This window comes from Canis lupus, chromosome 9 (genome assembly GCF_003254725.2).
Source record: "Canis lupus dingo isolate Sandy chromosome 9, ASM325472v2, whole genome shotgun sequence".
Taxonomy (NCBI): Eukaryota; Metazoa; Chordata; class Mammalia; order Carnivora; family Canidae; genus Canis; species Canis lupus.
The window spans coordinates 39,264,680-39,286,337 of NC_064251.1; the positions used below are offsets into that span (position 1 = coordinate 39,264,680).

Genomic DNA, 21,658 nt, shown 5'->3' on the forward strand with positions numbered 1-21,658 from the left:
GTGTGTATATATATATATATGTGTGTGTATATATTTTTCAATGGGTTATAATCCACTAGTATCATATTTCAGCCTCTGGAAGGGAGGTGAAAAGATCCATCTGAGAAGGAAAGTTGTTAGAGAGTAAGAGGAATGACAGTTGGTGTCATGCCCAGAATACTTAAGTAAATATAAGACTGCTAAATACAAAACACATGCACGCCAGAAAAAGGGAGAGGGAAAGAATTGTAAGCAGATTCCACAATCAGCACAGAGGCTGATGCAGGGCAAGCTCATGACCCCAAGATCAAGACTTGAGCCAAAAGTAATAGTTGGATGCTCAAATGACTGAGCCACCCAAGCACCCTGTAAACCAGTATTATATTTCTGATGACAAAGACAATGAGGTTAATAAATTCAAAGCTATTTTCAAGTAATCCAGTCTGTGACTTAAAAATCCTGGAATTGACTCTAGAGGTTCCCTGTTTTAAGTACAAAGAATGTATTTGGGGGCGCCTGGGTGGCTCAGTCAGTTAAGCATCTGTCTTCGGCTCAGGTCATGATCTCCAGGTCCAGTGATCAAGCCCCATATCTGGCTCCCTGCTCAGATGAGAGGAGAGGAGAGGGGGGATCTGCTTTTCTCTCTCTCTCCTTCTGTCCCTCTTCCCTGCTTGTTCTCACTCTCTCTCAAATAAAATCTTAACAACAAAAAATATCTATATAAAGCCCAAACAAAGAATGAGGTAGATCTATATGGAAGGATATAAAATATCAAGTTTCTATGTACTGTTACATGTCCCTTTTTGTTAAAGATAAAAAACTATTGGGGATCTCTGGTGGCTCAGCAGTTTAGTGCCTGCCTTTGGCCCAGGGCATGATCCTTGAGTCCCAGGATCAAGTCCCACATTAGGCTCCCTGCATAGAGCCTCCTTCTCCCTCTGCCTGTGTCTCTGCTTGCCTCCTTCTGTCTCTGTCTCTCATGAATAAATAAGCAAAATCTTTAAAAAATAAAAAAATAAAAAACTATTTAATCATATGGATTAATACCTGCATTTATATGCACAGAAAAAGACTAAGGATACACCCTGAGTTCACCTCAGGAACAGAAACAGAAAGAAAACTTGCATTTTCACTTTTGCACGATCTATATTAATAGTCTTTGTTATAAAGTTATTTCCAAGAAAAAAAAAAAAAAAAAGAATGAATGTTCTGCTTTTTCCTCTTCTGCCTTCCCCAGATCTACCAATCTTCAATGGATCAAAGTTGGAGTTCATCATTTTACCATAATAGAACCTTCAAATCAAAATGATGTGCATCACAGTCCTATGTCTACAAACCTATCCTTTAATAATTTATTCAAAGACACTTTTCTGTATAAATAATAGGCTCCGCAATGAGACAGTCAACAATATGTATAACTGAAGATGTCAGGAACATTCTAGGTGGAACAATCTCACACCACAACTTTTGGAGAAACTTCTCAAAAGAGCTCAAAGTTCTTTGATCAAGTTTTCTTTTTTTTTTTTTTTTTTTCAAGTTTTCATACTTACCTTTTTTATTGGTTGTGAAGTACTTGGAGTCAGTCATGGTTCTGGATCTTTAATGTGCACCTTCAACGAGAAAAAAAAATCTTTATCCAAATGATTTATGTCCAGCAGACATTTGATTAATTTTAAGACCATTTATAAGAATTTCTATACTCAAATGAGTATTTTCTTCCTTACCACCATTATTGGTGACTCAAGGGATGCTAAGATAATTAAGAACGTAACTCTTGCCTCAAGATCTAACCAGAGCAAAATCCATAGGCTAACTGGAATGCACTAATAATCTAAACCTATTGTGGCCTTGTAATTTTATCCATAATTATCTCTTCAAAGCCTCCAAGACCTAAAGCTAGACCTTTCTGCAAATACATCTCCAATTAGGCGCTCAAATATTTAAAATAAGAAAAAGTTTTGAAAGCTCTCTCCACTACTTTCCATTCAGGAAAATCTGATTTATTTCCTACTCAAGATGGGGTCATTCCAAAGCACATATCCTGAAGCAATGGTAAGGCTGAAAGAGAAGATAATTGTGCCAACCTATTCACCATTACATGAATCTCTTTTTCTGTTTGTTTTTTTGTTTTGTTTTTTACATGAATCTCTTGAAAAAAAAGTAATTTCTCTCAGAATAAAGAGCCTACATTAATAGGACGATATTCTTTCACAACAAGTATCTTTTTTTTTTTTTTCCTAAAGATTTATTCATGAGAGACCCAGAGAGAGAGAGAGGCAGAGGGAGAGGCAGGCTCCATGCAGAGAGCCGGACATGGGACTCCATCCTGGGTCCCCAGGATCAGGCCCTGGACTGAAGGCAGCGCTAAATCACTGAGCCACCCGGGCTGCCTCACAACAAGTATCTAGAGACAAATATACCTTGCACATGGATTTATTATAGTTTTCATACTTGCAACAATCTATACCTAGCCCAAAAGCATTCCCAAATAATAAATAATATACTTTACAGTTAAAAACAAGGCAAAAAAAAAAAAAAAGATTATCCAGTCACATTGCATATAAAAGACAATCAGAACTGGTGTTAAAACTTAAAAGACCATGGATCCCAGCCTCAAATTTAATGCTTCTGTTCCAATTCCCAGGAGAATTACTCTGACACATGGTTCCACTAGTGAAACAAAAATGGCAAAAATGACTGGTCACATTTCTCCCCCAAATAATTAGACAATGTTTTCTGATTTAAGTCACACTTACGACTTTGTCCAAGGTACTTGATATCTTTAAATGTATTAAAATTTTCATTTAATAATATTTCTTCAGCACTCAAAAATGTGTTTCTTCCTTACCATCCTCATTAACAATACTTACTACCAGATTTGGGACTGATGCCTGGCACCTGCTCATTATTGTCAGGCCAAAACGACATGAGTGATAATACATTTGGCAAACTTGAGCAATACCACATTTGGCAAACAACAGTAAATATGGATGAGAGAGAAAAGATCTAAGCAATAAATCACTGTAATTAAGGAAAAGGAAAAAGAGCCAAATAAACATGAAATAATGAAAAAAGCCTGGCTCAAATCTGATCTCTAAAATGTGCTACTTGGATAGCCTAAGGGAAATTAGACTCAGCTGAGATCTTTAAAAGTCACTACTATTTACAGTCCTGATCCTTATGCAAGAATGCTTTAGGTTGTACTAGAATTTCACAAAATTATTTCTTAAAAGATGTGAGCTAGAACTCACAAATATTACAGAATACACAAATTCCCATTTTGATAGCTCTTATAATTAAAAATTAACCTGTAACAGGGATTTGCCTTATGCAATATTTTCATAATGTCTTTCTTTAAAAAAAAAAAAAGATTTTATTTATTTATTCATGAGACACATAGAGAGAGAGGCAGAGACACAGGCGGAGAGAGAAGCAGGCTCCACACAGGGAACCCGATGCGGGACCCGATCCCGGAACTCTGGGACAACGCTCTGGGCCGAAGGCAGGCACTCAACCACTGAGCCACCCAGGAGTCCCTCATAATGCCTTTCTAGCAAAAATTCAAAGAACACTATAATCATTTAATCTATTCACAATGTACACTAAATGTGAAACGGCAAACTGAAGAAAAGAGTCCTTCACATAACAGATCTGGAATAAATCTGAAGTTATCATGTAAGAACTCATATATACAAAGAGAGAAACTGGTATACAGAAATGATTATTAGACAGGAGAGCCATAGCTCAAGGCCATTATGGTCTGTCTAGGATGTTACTATGCCATTTTAAGTCCATGGAATCCTCAAAACTTAAAACTTACTTAGGATCTAAAAAAATCTGCTTGAAAACAAAATTTTTCATCCAGTTTCTTTGAAAAGGGGCACAAAAATTATTGTTTTCTATAGATCTCATACACATTTACACATATTAAATCCTTAAGGGGAGCCTTAATTAACCAGACTGTTAAACATAAAATTAACCTCGTCTTAAATTCTACCCTTATTAGTGACCCACACATTTCACTATCTCCCTTAAATTTCATTGTCAAGGAATGTATTTCTGTCCTATTCATTGTGAGCACTGTGTTCTTAAAGAATAATGTATCCAACCACAAACTTTCAGGGAAAAGAGTCCAGTAATCTTAGATCCTAAATTAAGAATCTCTGCTCTTAAAGAAAGGGAGAAACCTATCTCTTTTAGCTTCCACTGTGGTAAACAACAGTAATAAAATATCCCTTACCCCTATCCACAGGGAAACATTGTATTAAGTCAGTTCCTGCCTTAAGCCAAAAGAAAACTCCAAGAAAAATAAAAATAGTCTAAACAAAAACAAGTGGGAGAAGTGGTAGTTGCACAACACTGTGAATGTACTGTCTCTGAACTGTTCACTTTAAAATGGTTAATTTTATGTTATGTGAATTACACTTCAAAAAATTACATATGCATTTTTTAAATGAGATAATCACATGCCAGAGATAACATAACCAGATTCTCCAAAACACAGGATGGTGAAAACTGTAGCCTGCATTAGAAGGCAAAGAAAAGCAGCCAAGATAGAGCTGGGGGGAAAAAAAGTCAAATATTCACTGAAGAGCCTCAAAAATCAAGCTCCTCTTGGAAAAAAATTTTTCTTTTTGTTGCTATAACAGAACCCCAGGAAGAAGCAAAGCCATCATGGAATTTGAACTCACACCACCCACCCACCCACCAGATCACACTACACACTGACTGTTCCAGGACCTGCAGTATGGCCTAGGAATACTGCTACACGACAAAGCTGCCACAGTTTGGAAAGCATGCACTCACTCTTACTTGTTCTCGCTTGGAGTGTGATGTCACTGCATTTTCAGAGAATGCCTCCCTGCACAGGATGATATATATGGATATAACATAACCTAGTTTCAACCAAATATAGGTTGTGAAAGACCCTTCTATTCCTCCCTCCTCACAGTGCCCCTAAAGAAAAAGAGGCCAGAAAAAAATTAATAGGGTCAATTTCAAATGGCTCTTTGGGAAATAGCACCTAAATTAGACTTGGAGAGGCCACTAAATCCCTTCTTTTACAGAGTTAGGCTTTACACAGTTTGGTGCTCATAGCGAAAAACTGGCTGGAGTTAACCCAATTAGAGAGCAAAATGGTCATTCAGACATCTTTTATTACAAGGGTGAGACTCTGAGATTTCAAATATTCCAATAATTAGATATTTCAATGCAAAGGTAATAGTGCCTTCCATTATCATTTAGTTCATAAAAAATCACAAGACATCTAATTACAACAGACACCTCTGCAATTTCTTTTTCTTTCTTTCTTTTTTTTTAAGATTTATTTAATTTAGAGAGAGAAGGGATGCTTGGGTGGCTCAGCGGTTGAGCATCTGCCTTTGGCTCCGGGCGTGATCCCGGAGTCCCAGGATTGAGTCCCACATCAGGCTTCTTGCATGGAGCCTGCTCCTCCCTCTGCCTGTGTCTCTGTCTCTGTCTCTCTCATGAATAAATAATCTTTATTAAAAAAATTTTAGAGAAAAAGTGCATGTGAAAAGCAGAGGGAAAGGGACAAGCAGACACTGCTGAACCTGAAGCCTGACATGAGTTTGACCTCATGACTCAGAGATCACGACCTGAGCAGAAATCAAGAGTTGAAGGATTAACCGACTAAGCCACTTAGGCACCCCCACATTTGTGATTTCTATTTAACTATGGCAGGCTACATAGTAATGTTAATATTATACAATAAGAAAGAAGTTCTAAAGTTTTACATCAGATTTTTTTTTAAGATTTTATTTAAGAGAAAGAATGAGCAAGGGGCAGAGGGACATGTAGACTCCTCACTGACCAAAAGTCAGACACGGGGCTGGATCCCAGGACCCCAAGGCCATGACCTGAGCCGAAGCCAGATACCCAACAAACCGAGCCACCCAGGTGCCCCAAGTTTTACACCCAATTCTTAACCGAAATACCAAAACCCTGGAAAACTTAAGCCTATAAGAAGGAAGAAAGAAGAAGGTATGGTATCTAATTCGCTTTTTGCTCAGCTTAGGTCAAACCTGTGCATAAAAATGTAGTATCTCAAAATATGGATGTTTAAGGGGGGGGGGGGGATAAAAAAAGATGAAGTAGGCTTTTCTTGAGTCTCTCTTAACTCACAGAATGTTAGCTTTTGTGTTAATTTTACCACCCAACTTTCCAGTGAGGCTGTTTACAGAACACACTATCCTTTCTGCTTCCTTGGGAGTTTAAATTGTTAAGATACCTGCAAACAGTTCTCACTTTACCACCATGCTTAGTCATCACTGGAATGTGTTACACGTTTTCTTGTACAGCTGCATCTCCTCCATCCGCTGCTTTCTATTACTACTCTTAAGTGTACCCTGAGGCTAAGCAATACACTTCCAGAAAGGTAATTAAATCATTTAAATTGTTCCTCCTTGAGACCACCTTCTTGGTCATCCCGCCTTTTCTAAACATGTGGCATTTTCTTTTTCTTTTAAACCGAAATGATCATCAAAACAGTATCTGGCATTTAAAACACACTTCTTGGGGCGCGTGGGTAGCTCAGTCAGTTAAGCGTCTGCCTTCCGCTCAGGTCATGATCTCCAAGTCCTGGATCAAGCCCCACCTCGCGCTCCCTGCTTGGGGGGGGGGGGGGGGGGAGTCTGCTTCTCCCTCTCTCTCTGCCTCTCCCCCTAGCTTGTGCATGCTCTCTCCCAAATAAATAAAACCTTTTAAAAAGAAATGTTAAAAATAAGACACACTTCTTTAAAAAAAAAAAAAGAAAAAAGTTTAATGAAGCATCAACACTTGATGCACACTGCTCCAGAAAGAAAAGGCCAGGTGAGTTCGATAAAAGCCTCTCTCCCCAGGTAGAAGACTGCTCTGAAAACAAACGGCACAAATTAATTCTTCGGATTCAAAGAACATGGAAATAAACAGGACATTCCGGTTTCTTTACCTCTACAGCACTTCTCAAACCAGATCATTCCAGCTGAGCCCGGAAAGAAAAAAATTCTGGGCTAAGATTTACCCCTACTTGCTTCCTCTTCTCTTCTCTTCCCTCCAGCGTCAGGAATTCCTCTTCTGCCCCCACCCCGGGCGGGGGGGGTCAACATCGTAGGGATGTAGTCCTCCATTACGAGGTGGGAGAGAGGTGTCGCTTAACCCCGAATTACGGGAAACTGGCGAGTTTTGCCCGTCAATGGACAAACCTGTGGGGGAATCCCGCTCCCTTTTTCCTTAGCTGGGCATGTCCCAGCCTCAGAGGGGACGCCAAGCGGGGAAGAAGGAACATCTCTCGCCTTCGGCCTCTACTGGCCGCACCCCGGCCTCCGGCCCTAACCTCCGACCTCGAACATGATCTTCCCTCCGGTGCCCCCGACTCCCAGCAGCCACACCCGAGGATTCCCTCGCCACGACAGAGCGGCGGACTCCCTTTCTCCGACCCTCTTCCTCACAACGGTCACACCCGACGGCTCACTCCATCCTCAACGGTCACGCTCCTAGGATTCCCTCTTCCCCTGCCAGCCTCCAAGGCAACCTGGGGTCCCCCCCCCCGCAATCAATGAGGGACACACCCCGAAGTTAGCCGCCTCGAACTCACCGGAGGCAAGGCGGGGGTGGCGGCAGCAGCCAGAGAGCACGGCCCGAGTGGTGTTGTAATGGTTTCCTGCACGTCACGACTCCTTCTCCAGGTCTAAGCCACTGCGCAAAACCCACTTTGCCAGGGACAAAGATGGTGGACAGGAAACTCTGACGTCAGAGAACCTCGCCGCGAACCGTCATCCCCGCGCGCGGGAGAACCTGAACGGCGGCGAGCTCCGTAGCCTTGGAGACAGGCGGGTTTCGCTTGGAAACCGGAGGCGGGACGCCCGGGCCAGTGGCTCTGCAGAGGGATGTATGAAACAAGCTGCTGTTCTCTGGACTTGATTCATCACACAGGCGCTCCCTAAAAACTCTCACATAGAAAAGGTGAAATATCCTGTCCTTTTATTAAAAAAAATGTTTTTTTATTTTTTATTTTTTATTTATTTTTTATTTTTTTAATTTTTTTTAAAGCTCAGTTAATGGGCAGCCCGGGTGGCTCAGCGGTTTAGCACCACCTTCAGTCCAGCGCCTGATTCTGGAGACCCGGGATCGAGTCCCACGTCGGGCTCCCTGCATGGAGCCTGCTTCTCCCTCTGCCTGTGTCTCTGCCTCTCTCTCTCTCTGTGTCTCTCATGAATAAATAAATAAAATATTAAAAAAATAATAAAGCTCAGCTAATTTCGCAGGCCAGTTCAGGACTGTGGACAATGGTGACCCAGCCCCGGACTGTCCACGGGCAGTGGGACCAAAGGATAGTAGTGAAAAGAAAACAGGTTGAGATGGCATCAAATCTGAGTCCAAATCCATGCCACGAAAATGACTGATAAATCACTTAACATCTCCTTATCTGTGAAATGAAGCCAATGATCTAATTCTGTCCGGCTTGTGAAGTTTAAATGAGATCAAGTAAGTAAAGCACCTGGCTTACAATAGGCGTGCTTACACAAAAGTAAGTTGCTTTTGGAAACCAAGACCTAGAAATCTCTGTACCCCCACCTCAATCTTGCTGTGAACTTAAAACTGCTCTAAAAATAGTAAGTCTTTGGCTAAAAAGAAAAAATGGAAAGCAAGAGAGCCTGGGACAGAACTTGAAACCAAAATGCAAAGGGACTGCAAAGTAGAAAGGGAGAAGGAAAAGCAGGTGGTTAAAATGTTTTAGCATGTTTTTAGAGTTCTTTTTTCTTTAGATTATTTATTCATGAGAGAGAGAGAGAGAGAGAGAGAGAGAGGCAAAGACACAGGCAGAGGGAGAAGTAGGCTCCATGCAAGGAGCCTGACGTGGGACTGGATCCCAGGTCTCTAGGATCAGGCCCTGCGGCAAAGGTGGCGCTAAACCACTGAACCACCCACCGGGCTGCCCCTATTTTTAGAGTTCTATAAAGTAGGAACTATACCAGTCTGTTCACTCTATCTCTGAGACCTAGCCCCCTCCCCAAAATTTATTGAATGCATAAATATATGAGTGAATGGTCAACAATATCGTTGCTATAGAGAGGAGGAGGGAGGGCTGAAAACTGTCCAAGGATTTAGCAACATAAAGGTCTTTAATGTCAGGGTGCTTAGGTGGCTCAGTCGGTTAAGCAACCAACTCTTGATTGCAACTCAGGTCATGCACACGGAGCATGGAGACTGCTTAAGATTCTCTCTCCCCAGCTCAAAGTAAATAGTCTTTGATGTCATTGATGGGACCATCAGTAGAGATCTGAAGGCAAAAGCCATCCTGAAGAAGTTTGAGGATGAATGGGAGCTGAAGAAATAGAAACGAGTTCTGAATAGCTCCATAAGAAAATATGGCTGAAAGTATATTGGATATTTGAGAGAGAAAATAGCAAGGATTTTAAGTTCTATATTCATACGTTTTATTTACACTATCTCTTTAGCAATACCATGAGCTCAATGATTGTTCCTATCCGTAGGATTCCAAAATCTCTATCTCTAGCCTTGACCTACTCCCAACTTCAAACCACCAACTTGCTAACCATGCTGATGGAAAATTCTATATTTATAGCCCACCCAAATTAAGCAAACCTTGGGATAAGGGAGAAGGGGTGTTGAAAAGCCTGGTTCCAGTTATAATTACTGGAAATTAGATATGGATTTTGTTAAAAAAAAAAAAGCCAGCAGAAAAACCTTAAAAGATTTTGATTCATATCCCTCTCCTCTCCTATTCAAAACCTTTCAATGCCTAGTAAGTCCAAAACCTATCCTCACCCTCAGTTTCCCCCATCACTATGCTCTTTAGTTTTCTCACCTGTAAAATGGGGAAATAGTAATATCCAATCATAAGACTGTTATGAGGATTAAGGGAAGTAATATATGTAAAGCACTTAGAAATATGGCTGCATAGTATGACTATGTACTATTCGCTACGTGTGATTATCTCAATAAATTACCGTAACTTGCTCAAGCCAGAAAACTGGAGAGCCATTCTTGATTTCTCTCTCCCTTAATGATCACATCCAAACCATCTCTAAGTTGTCAATCTACCTTCAAAATCTTTAATTAAAAAAAAAATCTTTAATTCACCCAATCCACTCTACTCTACCTCATTAATCCAAGCCGCCACCACCTATTGCCTAGACTACCAGAAACCTCAACTTTCCTCCCAACCATTCTCCATATAGCAGCCAGGTTATTTAACTTATTTTGAAATATAAAAAACATTTTTAAAAAGTGCACACATCATAAATGTAAACTTTGGATGAATCTTCACAAAGTAAACATAACCATATAAACATTACAGGGTCATCTTAAACATACAAACCTCAGAGCAGCCCTGGTGGCTCAGTGGTTTGGTGCTGCCTTCAGCCTGGGGCCTGATCCTGGGGACCTGGGATCAAGTCCCATGTGGGCTCACTGCATGGAGCCTACTTCTGTCTCTCTCTCTCAGAAATAAATAAAATATTAAAAAAAAATACAAACCTCATCATGACTCTGGTGTATAAATCCTTCAAGGAACTCCCATTGCACTTGAACTAAAATCCAGCTTCCTTCCTATGGCCAGAGTCCTTGCATAGCTTGCCCTCTACCTCTCTAACACCATTTTATGCCTTTCAGTTACTCTACATCTCCTCTTTTGCTATTGCAGCCCTCAAATATGCCGAACTCTTTCATCCTAGGGCCTTCACAAATAGCACTTCTCCTGCCTAATAATTACGCCCTCCCCTCACTCAATCTCCACATGACTGGCTCATAATTTAAGTCTCAGGTTAATTGTAATCTCCTCAGAAAGACACTCTATTTACCCAGTCTAATAGTTTCTGTCCTCCTAGCCCAGACTGCCACACCATCCCAGCCCTTATTACACTTGTAAATTATATATTTGTTAATTTACTTATTATCTCCTAGATTATAAATTCCATGTCTGTTTTTACTACTTCATACCCAGAACCTAGCATACTGCCTGACACATAAAAGTTATTCAATATTTATTAAATGAATGTCCACAGGCAAAGTACTAAAACTAACATTTAAGACTTTCCATAATCCACTTAAAACTATTTTCAACATACTCTGTACTATTCCTTTCTGTAGCTCTATAGTTAAAGCAAACTATAGTTTACTCCTCCTATACACTCCATGCTGTTCCCTTAGCCTGGAAAGCCCTATCACCACTACTGTGACTTGCCCCAAATGTACTCATCTTTTAAGATCCACCTAATTCATAAAACTCAGTGGACATCTGTTTTGGTATGAGGTACAGAAGGCACCAGGTTACATCATTGTATTAGAAAGCAACTGGCAAAGAGAAGCTGAAATAAAATAGGATAGAAACGTTCTTCCCTTTGGTTATGTAGGCCAATATAGGGTTTCTATTTAAGCTGGTCTGTAGTGCCTTATTTTTCCCAGCTGATTGTTATCTCTTCTAAATTCACATACTGGGGCAGCCTGGGTGGCTCAGCGGTTTAGCGCCGCCTTCAGCCCAGGGCATGATCCTGGAGACCCTGGATTGAGTCCCACGTCGGGCTCCCTGCATGGAGCCTGCTTCTCCCTCTGCCTGTGTCTCTGCCTTTCTCTGTGTGTGTCTCTCATGAATAAATAAATAAAATCTTTAAAAAAAAATTTCACATACTAACCTGATGGCTCTGAATACCTCTTCATGTAAATACACTTTTTATGTGTTTTACTTATTACAATATAAACCTGAGAATGGGACTTATGATGAGGTGGTTATTATTTGTTGGCTTTAATAATTGCCATTAATTGCAGCATCTGGACGGCTCAGTCAGTTAAGCGTTCAACTCTTGATTTTGGCTCAGGTCACCATCTTAGGGTGGTGAGTTCAAGCCCGTGTGGGGCTCTGCGCACAGTGAGAAGTCCACTTGAGATTCTCTCTTTTCCTCTCCCTCTCCCAGCTTGCACACTCTCACTAAAATATATAAAATCATTTTTAAAAATTGACATTAGTTATTTTTTACTGCCATAAAGCGGAGGCCTCTCTTCCAGGAACCGCAGGAACCTTTCTCATCCTTTTTCTCATAATTCCAATTTACTTTTGGGGTATCCTCAAAGGACTATTTAATCAAGGCATCTTGCCCTCTTTTTTCCCCCCAAGATTTACTTATTTAGAGAGAGCGAGTAAACAAGCGAGCACAGGGGTGAGGGGAGAAGCAGAGGGGACGGGAAAGAAACAATCCCAAGTGAACTCTGCTCTGAGTATGGAGCCCAACGCCAGCCAGATCTCACAACCCTGAGATCATGACCTGAGCTGAAACCAAGCGTCAGATGCCTAACCAACTGAGCCACCCAGGAACCCGTCTTGCCCTCTTCTAAAAGTGAAACGGAGCAGAGGAAATCCAAACTTGAATTTGAATCATAAGTACAGTGACAGAAATTTGTTGAAACCCATTCATGCAACACTGCCTGGGTGAGACAACTAATTCTTACTTGAGACCTCCAATAGGACTGTAGTTCCTGTCTTTTTAGAGATGGCTTTCCTTGTTTTGTTAACTACTCTATATATTTCCAATAAACTTTTTAGTTTAAATATTAGCCTGTTTCTTTGCTTGTAAACAAAGAACCCTCATTGATACAAACGCTTAATTTCCCACTTGTAGTTAATGCTAAATCTCGTTTGTCTTCTTGTTAAGAAAAGCCTGCATGTAGCAGCTACCATTGTTAGAGCACCTAATACCTCGTCAGGTAAGTCTTTTCGCTGGCAGGTTATTTGGTAGAGTAAAAAAAAAAACAACAACAACAACAAACCACGTTTTAGAACTATAAGATTAACTTGCATGATTTTATTGAAAACGGTTACATGCAAACCTTGTCTTTAAGAGTTCTCATTATGCAAACCAATGAACTTTATATCATAAGGTCCTTTAAGGCAGTGGATAATCCCCCCCCCCTTTTATTCCTATCCATTTAGCACAGAAGTGGGGAAGGGTTGGAAAGAGGAATAGCTGAACTTGTAACTCGTCTAAATTCAATAAACCTGTTGCTTTAAAGCAACTCAAACGAGGTAAAGTTGCATACGGTGTAAAAGCACTTTGCAAACCGTAAGGTAAATTACGTTAACTTTGATATACAGTGAAAAGTACCATCGACCAAGCGTCCCCAGTTCGTTCTAGTTAGAACTCATCAGGATGCCTCCGTCTTAGCACTGTAGTCTTATCGCTGTGGCACATCCAACCGTGGACGAGAGGAGGAACTTTTTTTTCATCGAGTGTGGCAGGTACCTCGTTATGCTACACCTACTACACCTAGAAAACCACACCTAGAAAAGTCGATCTACCAGCTGGAATGGAAAGTAATCGTTCCCAGTTCTGACGAACCGCAGGAACCTTTCTCATTCTCATCATCTTTTTAAACATCGGCCACAAAGCTGAAGGATGCTCTGCCCAGCTGCGGCTCTCCAAAGCACCCCCGGAAGGTGGCAGAATGTAAAATCAACCACCACCCCCGCCGCGCGCAGAGAGAACTTCCGTGCGTCCATACTCCCTTTCCTCCTCCCACCTCTAACTGTATCGCCCAAGGGAACCAAGGCCTCAGCAACAGGCCCGGAACTCTTGGCTCCGGGTGCCAGACGTCGGCGCGGCGCCCCAAACATCTTGCCAAAATGACCTCTGCAGAGGGAGATTCACAGGTGCGGCGTCCCGCCGGGGACGCGATGCAAAACCGGCGAAGAAAAGTAAAACCAACGAGCAAAGGACTCGCCTTTAAGCCCGCCCCCAAGTGACTTAATTTCAGCGGGAGCGGAAGCGGAAATCCCGGTGGGGTCATAGAGTCGGCTAGTTCCGGTTCCCAGGCCACCGTCCTGGCTAGAGCGCCTCTCCTCCGGCGGCCGTCCCTGTCCCCCGCCGCTTCTATTTCCGGGTGCGGCTTCTGTCATAAAGCGGAGGCCTCTCTTCCAACGTGGCGTCGTGAGTGTTTCGCGCCCCGCCGGACGGAGGTCCGCGCGCGAGCTCAGGCGCGGGCGTTTGGCAGCCGGCAGCGGGAGCGGGTCCTGGCGTGCCGGGCCCGCGCTGCCACCTCTAACCCCTCCGAGCTTGCTGGCTTTTAAGCTCTCACGATGGAGACTCCCTGATCCGCAGCCTCCAGGACCGCAGCTCCCGAGGAGAGCTCCTTCGCCCATGCCTGTGCCCCGTAGGCATGCTCTGCCCTTCGAGGCGCAGCATCTGACAAGTCACCCCCACCGCACACACCACGTCCACCCGCGTCTGCCTTAATTTCGTTCTTAATCTCCTTAATTCGAGACCCCTCCCCCGCTCGGCCTCCAGAAGAGGTCTTTTTTCCCCCGCCCAGTTCTGTAAAAGGAGTTTTGGGCCTCCTGCAGAAAGATCACCTTTAGGACTGAGCACCTCTTTGGTAACTAAAACAAATTCATGCTTACTAAAGGGCTTGTGGGTAAAGCGAAACCCAGTGCACATAGGAAACTATGGCTGAGCATGGGGCTCACATCACAACTGCTGCTGTGGTGGATGACCAGCCATCCATCTTTGAGGTGGTAGCACAGGACAGTTTAATGACAGCAGTGAGACCTGCTCTTCAGCATGTGGTCAAGGTAAGGTATTAATTCTCTAAAAGGTTTTAGGGACGACTGGGTAAAAAAAAAGAAAAAAAAATCAAACCAGTAACACGAGTTTATTCAGTTGCCTAGGTTTTGAAATTGCCAATTAGCATATAATTCATTTCCAGAGATTTAACAGTTTTTGAGTCCCTGTTATAAGAGTCCTGTACTGAATACGCAGCACTACAGGGACAATAGGGCAGACCCCGAAAGAAGCAATTTGTTTAAGCCCAAAGTATCAGAATTTAGAGGGGGAAAAAAAGGAAATGTGAATATGAAATGGAATGAAATTTACTAATTCACTAATTTGCTTTAGGTTCTTGCAGAATCAAATCCTGCCCACTATGGCTTCTTTTGGAGGTGGTTTGATGAAATCTTCACCCTGCTAGATCTTCTGCTCCAGCAACATTACCTGTCTAAAACTAGTGCCTCATTTTCTGAAAATTTTTATGGCTTGAAGCGCATTGTAATGGGAGACACACACAAGCTTGAGAGATTGGCCAGCGCTGGTCTCCCAAAGAAGCAGTTTTGGAAGTCAATTATGTTCCTGGTTCTTTTTCCCTACCTGAAAGTGAAGCTGGAGAAGCTGATTTCTAGCCTGAGAGAAGAGGATGAATATTCTATCCATCCCCCTTCTTCCCGCTGGAAACAGTTTTATAGAGCCTTCCTGGCAGCCTACCCATTTGTAAACATGGCATGGGAAGGCTGTTTTTTTGTACAACAACTTCGATACATCCTAGGGAAGGCTCAGCATCATTCACCACTGCTGAGGCTGGCTGGAGTTCGGCTAGGTCGACTTACAGTTCAGGACATACAGGCTCTGGAGCACAAGCCAGCTGAAGCCAGCATGATGCAGCAACCAGCCAGGAGGTAAGGCTTTAACATTTCCCAGAATCTTACACTAAGAAATTCTAAAACCTTAACCTAATTTTATGAAACTCACCCTCCTTGGTCCACTTTGAGGTATTTCATAAATCACAGAAAAATTCTTATGTTCATAAAACCAGAGTTTCCATCCTGGTAACCTTCCTCCTCATACTAGCTACATTTTTGTGCATGGCTTGCTGTGTGCCAGGCCCTGTGCTGTTTGATTTACGTACATATCTCAATCCTCATCACAACTCCATGAAATAAATTCATTACCCTGTTTAACACTTGATGAAACTAAGCCCTATTAGCTAGGTACCTTGCCAAGGCCACATAGATAGAAGGTGGGAGAACTGAGATTCAAGCCAGATCAACAGTTCTCTGTAAGACTGTACTCTTAACTACAATGCCACTGTTTCTAGTTGGTATCTGTACGCTCCTACAAATTCAAATATATATTCCTCAATATTGCTAGGTTATTTTTTGTTAAGTGAGCTGCTTTTTTCTGGATATTCTATCTGACACACACACACACACACACAAATCAATATAATCAGTATCTCATTAATTTTTTTCTCTAAACAAAAACAAAACTCTAGTCATTAAATACAAAGTTTAGCTCCTGTGCTCTCAAAATAGTGTAAGTCAGAAAAAGGAAATCATTTAGAATAGACACTAAAGGAGACCGTGCCAATCTAGCAGCTACTCAAACTCCAAAGTGAATCAGTAATTCTGATGACAAATATAAGAGCTACATTGATATTGGTCACTGTGTGATCAAACCTAAACAGTTTCTCCTTTTGCCTCCTTGTTCTATTCTCCCACCAGTGTTGGTGACAAAATAAAGTCATCTCTGAAGAAAGCTCTGGGAGGTGCTGCCTTAACCCTGTCTACTGGCCTTTCTGTGGGAGTATTCTTTCTGCAGTTCCTTGAATGGTGGTACTCCTCTGAAAATCAAGAAACAATCAAATCACTGACTGCCCTGCCTACTCCTCCACCACCTGTACACCTAGACTACAATTCCGATTCTCCCCTGCTACCCAAAATGAAGACTGTGTGCCCACTGTGTCGTAAAACCCGGGTGAATGATACTGTTCTTGCCACCTCTGGCTATGTGTTTTGTTATCGCTGTGTGTTTAATTATGTAAGGAGTCACCAAACTTGTCCCATAACAGGTTATCCAACAGAAGTACAACATCTAATTAAACTGTACTCCCCTGAAAACTGAAAGGAATCAGCATTTTGTCTCACAACAAAATTATTGCACATAAGGCTGAAAAAACGATTTTCAGCACAGTACCTAGCATTGTTTGATTCTTCTAATCCTCAATTCATAATTATAAGAACTTTACACAAGTAGAGTTGACCCCTGAATGATGTGTGTTAATGGTGCCGATACCACCCGCCCCCAGTAGAAAAATTTATGTGTAACTTTTGACTCTCCCAAAACTTAACTACTAAGCCTACTGTTGACCGGAAGCCTTACCACTAACACAAACAACACATTTTCTGTTATGTCAGATGTATTATATACTGTATTCTTACAGTAAAGCTAAAGAAAATATTAAGAAAATTTTAACAGAATATACATTTTTAGTACTGTACTATAAAAAATCCACATACAAATGGACCCACACAGTTCAAATCTGTGTTCAAGGGTCAACTGTATATGGATTTCTTTAAAAGGATATATCCATTGATCTAAACCTTTTAACCTGCTCTCTAGACTCCTATTTAGAGTTTAGCAAGCTGGTTAGAATAAGAGAATCAGGATTGACAGGGGACATGAAGGTCAGTGTAGAGGAAGTAGATGAAAGAGGATAGTACAGAAGCTTTTCCTTGAAGAGCAAGAGGTATAGAAGCTCTCAGGAAAAAACCCAAGTTAGACCTCATAAAGAGGTCTCATCGCCCCTCATCACCCGATGGGGAAGCAGGCCTTTTCTTGAGAAAAGCATTTATCTGCCTATGAGGAAGAGATTTTATCAATGTGCAAACAATGTGAAATGTGGACCTACTCTTTATAGAAATAATTAGAAACACTTTAGAAAAACAAAGCACCTTCCATATACTGTGATCCACTTGTTAAGTAGCATCTGCTATAGTACATCAACTTTTAAATAAGATTCCTTTATGAGCCATACGTATCTTTTCTTGGGAAACTGGTTAAAGAAAAATAGCAGTTGAGGGTAATACCGAGCAGTTTGAAGATTTCGGTGTGAAAGCAAAACTAATAAGCAATCAAGAGATGACATAAAATACTGACTTAACTATGTGCAAAAGAATCTTTTAATAAGGTCTTTCTTCTTGTCGTTAAGAGTTTGCTAAATGGGCACAAATTATTCTGGCTATTACTAAGTTTCTATGAAACGCTTAAGTAAATTTTAAGAATAAATGTTTTTGGCAAAGAGGTGTCCCGAGTTTCATGGTTATGTGGAAACTTAACAAGTACTTGCTTGAGGTGGGGGTAACCTGGGTGGCTCAGTCTGGTAAGCGACATCCAACTCTTGGTTTTGGCTCAGGTCATAATCTCAAGGTTGTAAGATCAAAGCCCCACAGGGGGCTCTGCTGCTCAACATGGAGTCTGCTTGGGATCCTCTCCCTCTACTCCTTCCCCTTCTTGCTCTTTCCCTAAAATCTTTAAAAAAAATTACTTGAGATGTTTAAAGCATATTTTTCCTTCAGATCATCTTTGAGGTATTTTTGTATTGACATTTTGCTTTTTCTGCTAATCCAATTCTTGGAGGGAAAAAACCCTCTATTCCAGCAGCAAGAATTCAGCTTTGTGTGAAAGTCCCCGTTATTACAGAAACACTTAATTTGCTTATGTAGTAAAATTCATGCCACTGGATTATCAGGTTGGTGAAAATATATGGGTAGAGAAAGGATGAAAATAATTTAAGCGCCTCTGCTGAGAGAGATGTTTTCTAATATTTAGCAATTCAAAGCACATTCTCTGATAGCGCAAAGTTAATAAAATTAAAATTTGAAATGGAATAACTTACAGATTTAAAAACACTTTTCTGGGGACGCCTGGGTGGCTTAGCGATTAAGCATCTGCCTTCAGCCCAGGGCGAGATCCTGGAGTTCCAGGATCTAGTCCCACATCGGGCTCTGTGTGTGGAGCCTGCTTCTCCCTCTGCCTGTGTCTCTGCCTCTCTCTTTCTGTGCCTCTCATTAATAAATAAAATCTAAAAAAATTAAATAAATAAATAAAATACAAACACTTTTCTGTACCATAAGAATATAATGGGTATTTGTTAAAGTTCTTATTAAATCCCAAGGTTTTACCAAAACAAACACCACAGTTAATTAAACATTTTTAATATAGTAATAAATCAGTAAGAAAACTAAACCAGATTCAGGATTGAAATAATGTAGTCCTCCATGAAGATATCAAAGCCAGATTTTTCACCTCCACCTAAGAAGAAAAACATGAAACGTAAAAGTATCAGCAATTCAAGAGTATCAAAGAAACACATAATAATAAATATATAATAATAAAAGCAGTATCCAAATAGATTGAGAACATTCCAATGTGGAAAAACCAGAATCAGCTCAGAGAGAAGATTATGGAATCATACCCTGGTCAAAGCCAACACTGAAGCAATGGCAATACCAGGTCAGACGATACTTCACTCATCATCGCATCATTGCATTTCACATCCTTATAAACGTAAAAGCAACCCAACACTATTTTCACATCTAAGAAGACTTAGGTTAACCTATTAAATAAAGGCTTCTTTATAGATAAGTTTCAAGCATGGACTTTTGATAAATATTTTATTTTCCACTATGGTTGCTTTAAAGACTCTGCTGTATGAAAATACAAACTTAAAGTTTTGGTTTGGAGGAATTTTTTTGTTTTTGAAATATAGGAGAGTGGAGTAGCATTTATGATTCAAAAACTTGAATAAACCCAAACACAATGCATGATAAAATTTCAGGGATGTCAAAGATTTTTCTATACTAAATTCCATTATAAAGTAAACTGTTCATTTAATATACAATTTGATTTGCAATTCTGCAGCCAACAAAGATAAAAAGTATAAAACTTTTATACTGGAATCTTCTATCTTAAGAGTGCTAGACCCAGAGAGGCTATGTTTTGGCAAAGTCCACAGCAAATTAACAGCAGAGCCAGAGAGAGAACAGAGATCTGATTACCAGATTTAGATTTTTCCACTACCAGCTAAATATGGAGTTTAATTTCATTTTTCTCCAGGCCATGAGCAAGATAAAAGAAGCAATGCAAGGGTGCCTTGCTGGCTCAGTCGGTGGAGCATGGGACACTATCTTAGGACTGAGTTGGAGCCCCACACTGGATGTGGATTACAAAAAAAAATCTTAAAAAAAAAAAAAAAGGCAATGCAAAGTCTAGGTAATTCACAACCTGGATAATCAATTTCTGAATAAGAAAGCTGACTGCAATCACTGACATGTAAAAGTACTTGGATCACAATGTCACCCTCCCCAGCCTATCAGCAAAGTATAGTCAGTATTTAAGTAACAATTCTGGAGACCGCACAGGCTTCCTTCAGCCACCTACAAATGTCAAGATTGATACTCCTTAAAAACTGGAGGCTAAGGCGCCTGGGTGGTTCAGTGGTTAAGCATCTGCCTTTGGCTCAGGTTGTGACCCTGGGGTCCTGGAATCGAGTCCCATATAAGGCTCCCTGTAGGGAGCCTGCTTCTCCCTCTGCCTGTGTCTCTGCCTCTCTCTGTGGGTCTTTCACGAATAAATAAATCTTGAAAAACAACAATAACAACAACAACGAACTGGCACCTGTTGGTCTGTGTTGGCCATTCAGCAACTAAATTCCATAAAAAGAGAGAAACTAACAAAGTGCCTGTTTTCCAGGGGTTATGCTTGAGCCTTTAGCTCATCATCCTCTACAGGTGAAGTACATGTTTAAAATGAGGAAAACAGGCTGAGAGATCTTCACTTTGTCTAAAAGCATGAAACTTGGGAGCAGAGCTCCAAGTGTGCTCCCACCATACACACATCCCTAGTTCTCTACCTCATTACAGTTGCTCCATCTGGACAGCTCCATCTTCCCCTAATCCTTGCAATCCGAAAAACGCCTCATTATAGTTTTAAAACCTTACCCAAACGTCACCTCAGTAAAGTGGTCTGGAAGCCTCAGTCATCCTCCCCTCTGCCTCCCACAGCACTTTTCCCCACCACATCACATGTCCCCTATTCAGCCATGCACATCCCCCGCATTCCGTCTGTCCCACCACCCCATGACAGAGTTCCTATAGAACCGGGACAGGGTCTTACTGGCCTTTGCATACACCACACTCAGGTGCCTGGTATATAGGATGAGTCTCAATAAATGAACGTTTAGGGCAGCCCGGGCGGCTCAGCGGTTTAGCGCCGCCTTCAGCCCAGGGCATGACCCCGGGGTCCCGGGATCGAGTCCCACATCGGGCGCCCTGCATGGAGCCTCCTTCTCCCTCTGCCTGTCTCTGCTTCTCTCTCTCTCTCTCTCTCACGAATAAATATAAAATAAAAATAAATGAACGTTTAATTCAGTCAATGAGCGGGCCCCCCTCCTAAACCTTAAGCTACTAGATTATAAAAGTATCAGCACAAAAAGCAACTTACCTTCAACACTGCAGGTGGGTACGGGACAGACCCCTGGCGTCTCTAAGCCCTCCCTCCCCTCCCCCAGGTTCCACGTCACGGCAGTCTCCACGGCGCCCGGCGCAGGTCAACCAGTACTTCTGTACAGTGGCCCCTCAACAGGATAATGATAATGAAGTCCAACCCCCAACTTCAGCAAAGGCTGAGAGGCGCCGTCCTTGCGGGGAAATACGTGTACGGCCGAAGTCAGGGCTCAAACCAAAGACCCCGACAGAAGTCTGCAGCCCGCCTTCTGAGCGCCTCGGGCTCCTATGCCGTGTCTCGGGGGGTTCGCTCCGGACCGCTGATGCCCTCGGCCTCCCGGAGCCCGGCCGCAGGCCGCCCCGCTCCCCGCTTCCCGCGGGCGCCGGTCTCGCGGTCCCTCCGCCCTCCCCCGCCAGTAAAGCCGTCGCCGGGCAACCAATCCTACGGCCGCCGGCGGGTCACGTGGGCGGCAGCTCTGTGGGCGTGGTTGCGAGGAGCAGCCAATCGGAGGGCGAGGCGGACGTCGGGGGTGGGGCGGCCGGAAGGCGGGATCGCCCTTTGCGTCGCTTCCGCGCTTGGGGTCTGTGGCCGCGGGCTCGTGTTTTTCCCGGTTC

The 21,658-nt window shown here is 42.2% G+C and overlaps 2 protein-coding genes and 1 non-coding gene across 7 annotated transcripts in view; 1 reads left to right on the forward strand and 2 right to left on the reverse strand.

Annotated features, from left to right (window-relative positions):
- The window catches only part of AP2B1 (adaptor related protein complex 2 subunit beta 1), a 131,290-nt gene extending 123,589 nt beyond the window's left edge, over positions 1-7,701 (reverse strand). For 3 of the 5 annotated variants that reach the window (XM_035721410.2, XM_049114216.1, XM_049114217.1), the window contains exons 1-2: positions 7,001-7,600; positions 1,530-1,589 (exon numbers count right to left, since the gene is read on the reverse strand). In XM_035721410.2, the coding sequence (XP_035577303.1) occupies positions 1,530-1,566 (37 nt within the window). In that variant the 5' untranslated portion in view covers positions 1,567-1,589; positions 7,001-7,600. Of the gene's footprint in view, positions 1-1,529; positions 1,590-7,000 lie in introns of all 5 variants that reach the window. The other 2 variants (XM_025440399.3, XM_025440397.3) reach the window with 1 other exon arrangement.
- Positions 7,702-13,822: 6,121 nt separating this feature from the next.
- PEX12 (peroxisomal biogenesis factor 12) lies at positions 13,823-17,838 on the forward strand. The gene is made up of 3 exons (XM_025440400.3): positions 13,823-14,560; positions 14,883-15,436; positions 16,262-17,838. The coding sequence occupies exons 1-3, from the start codon at positions 14,435-14,437 to the stop codon at positions 16,659-16,661; spliced, it is 1,080 nt and encodes a 359-aa protein (XP_025296185.1). The 5' UTR covers positions 13,823-14,434; the 3' UTR covers positions 16,662-17,838.
- A 1,146-nt stretch (positions 17,839-18,984) lies between these two features.
- On the reverse strand, positions 18,985-19,081 carry LOC112655734 (Z30 small nucleolar RNA). Its single transcript, XR_003133861.1, has one exon. It is a non-coding gene; the product is annotated as a Z30 small nucleolar RNA (small nucleolar RNA).
- Between the last annotated feature and the right edge of the window lie 2,577 nt (positions 19,082-21,658).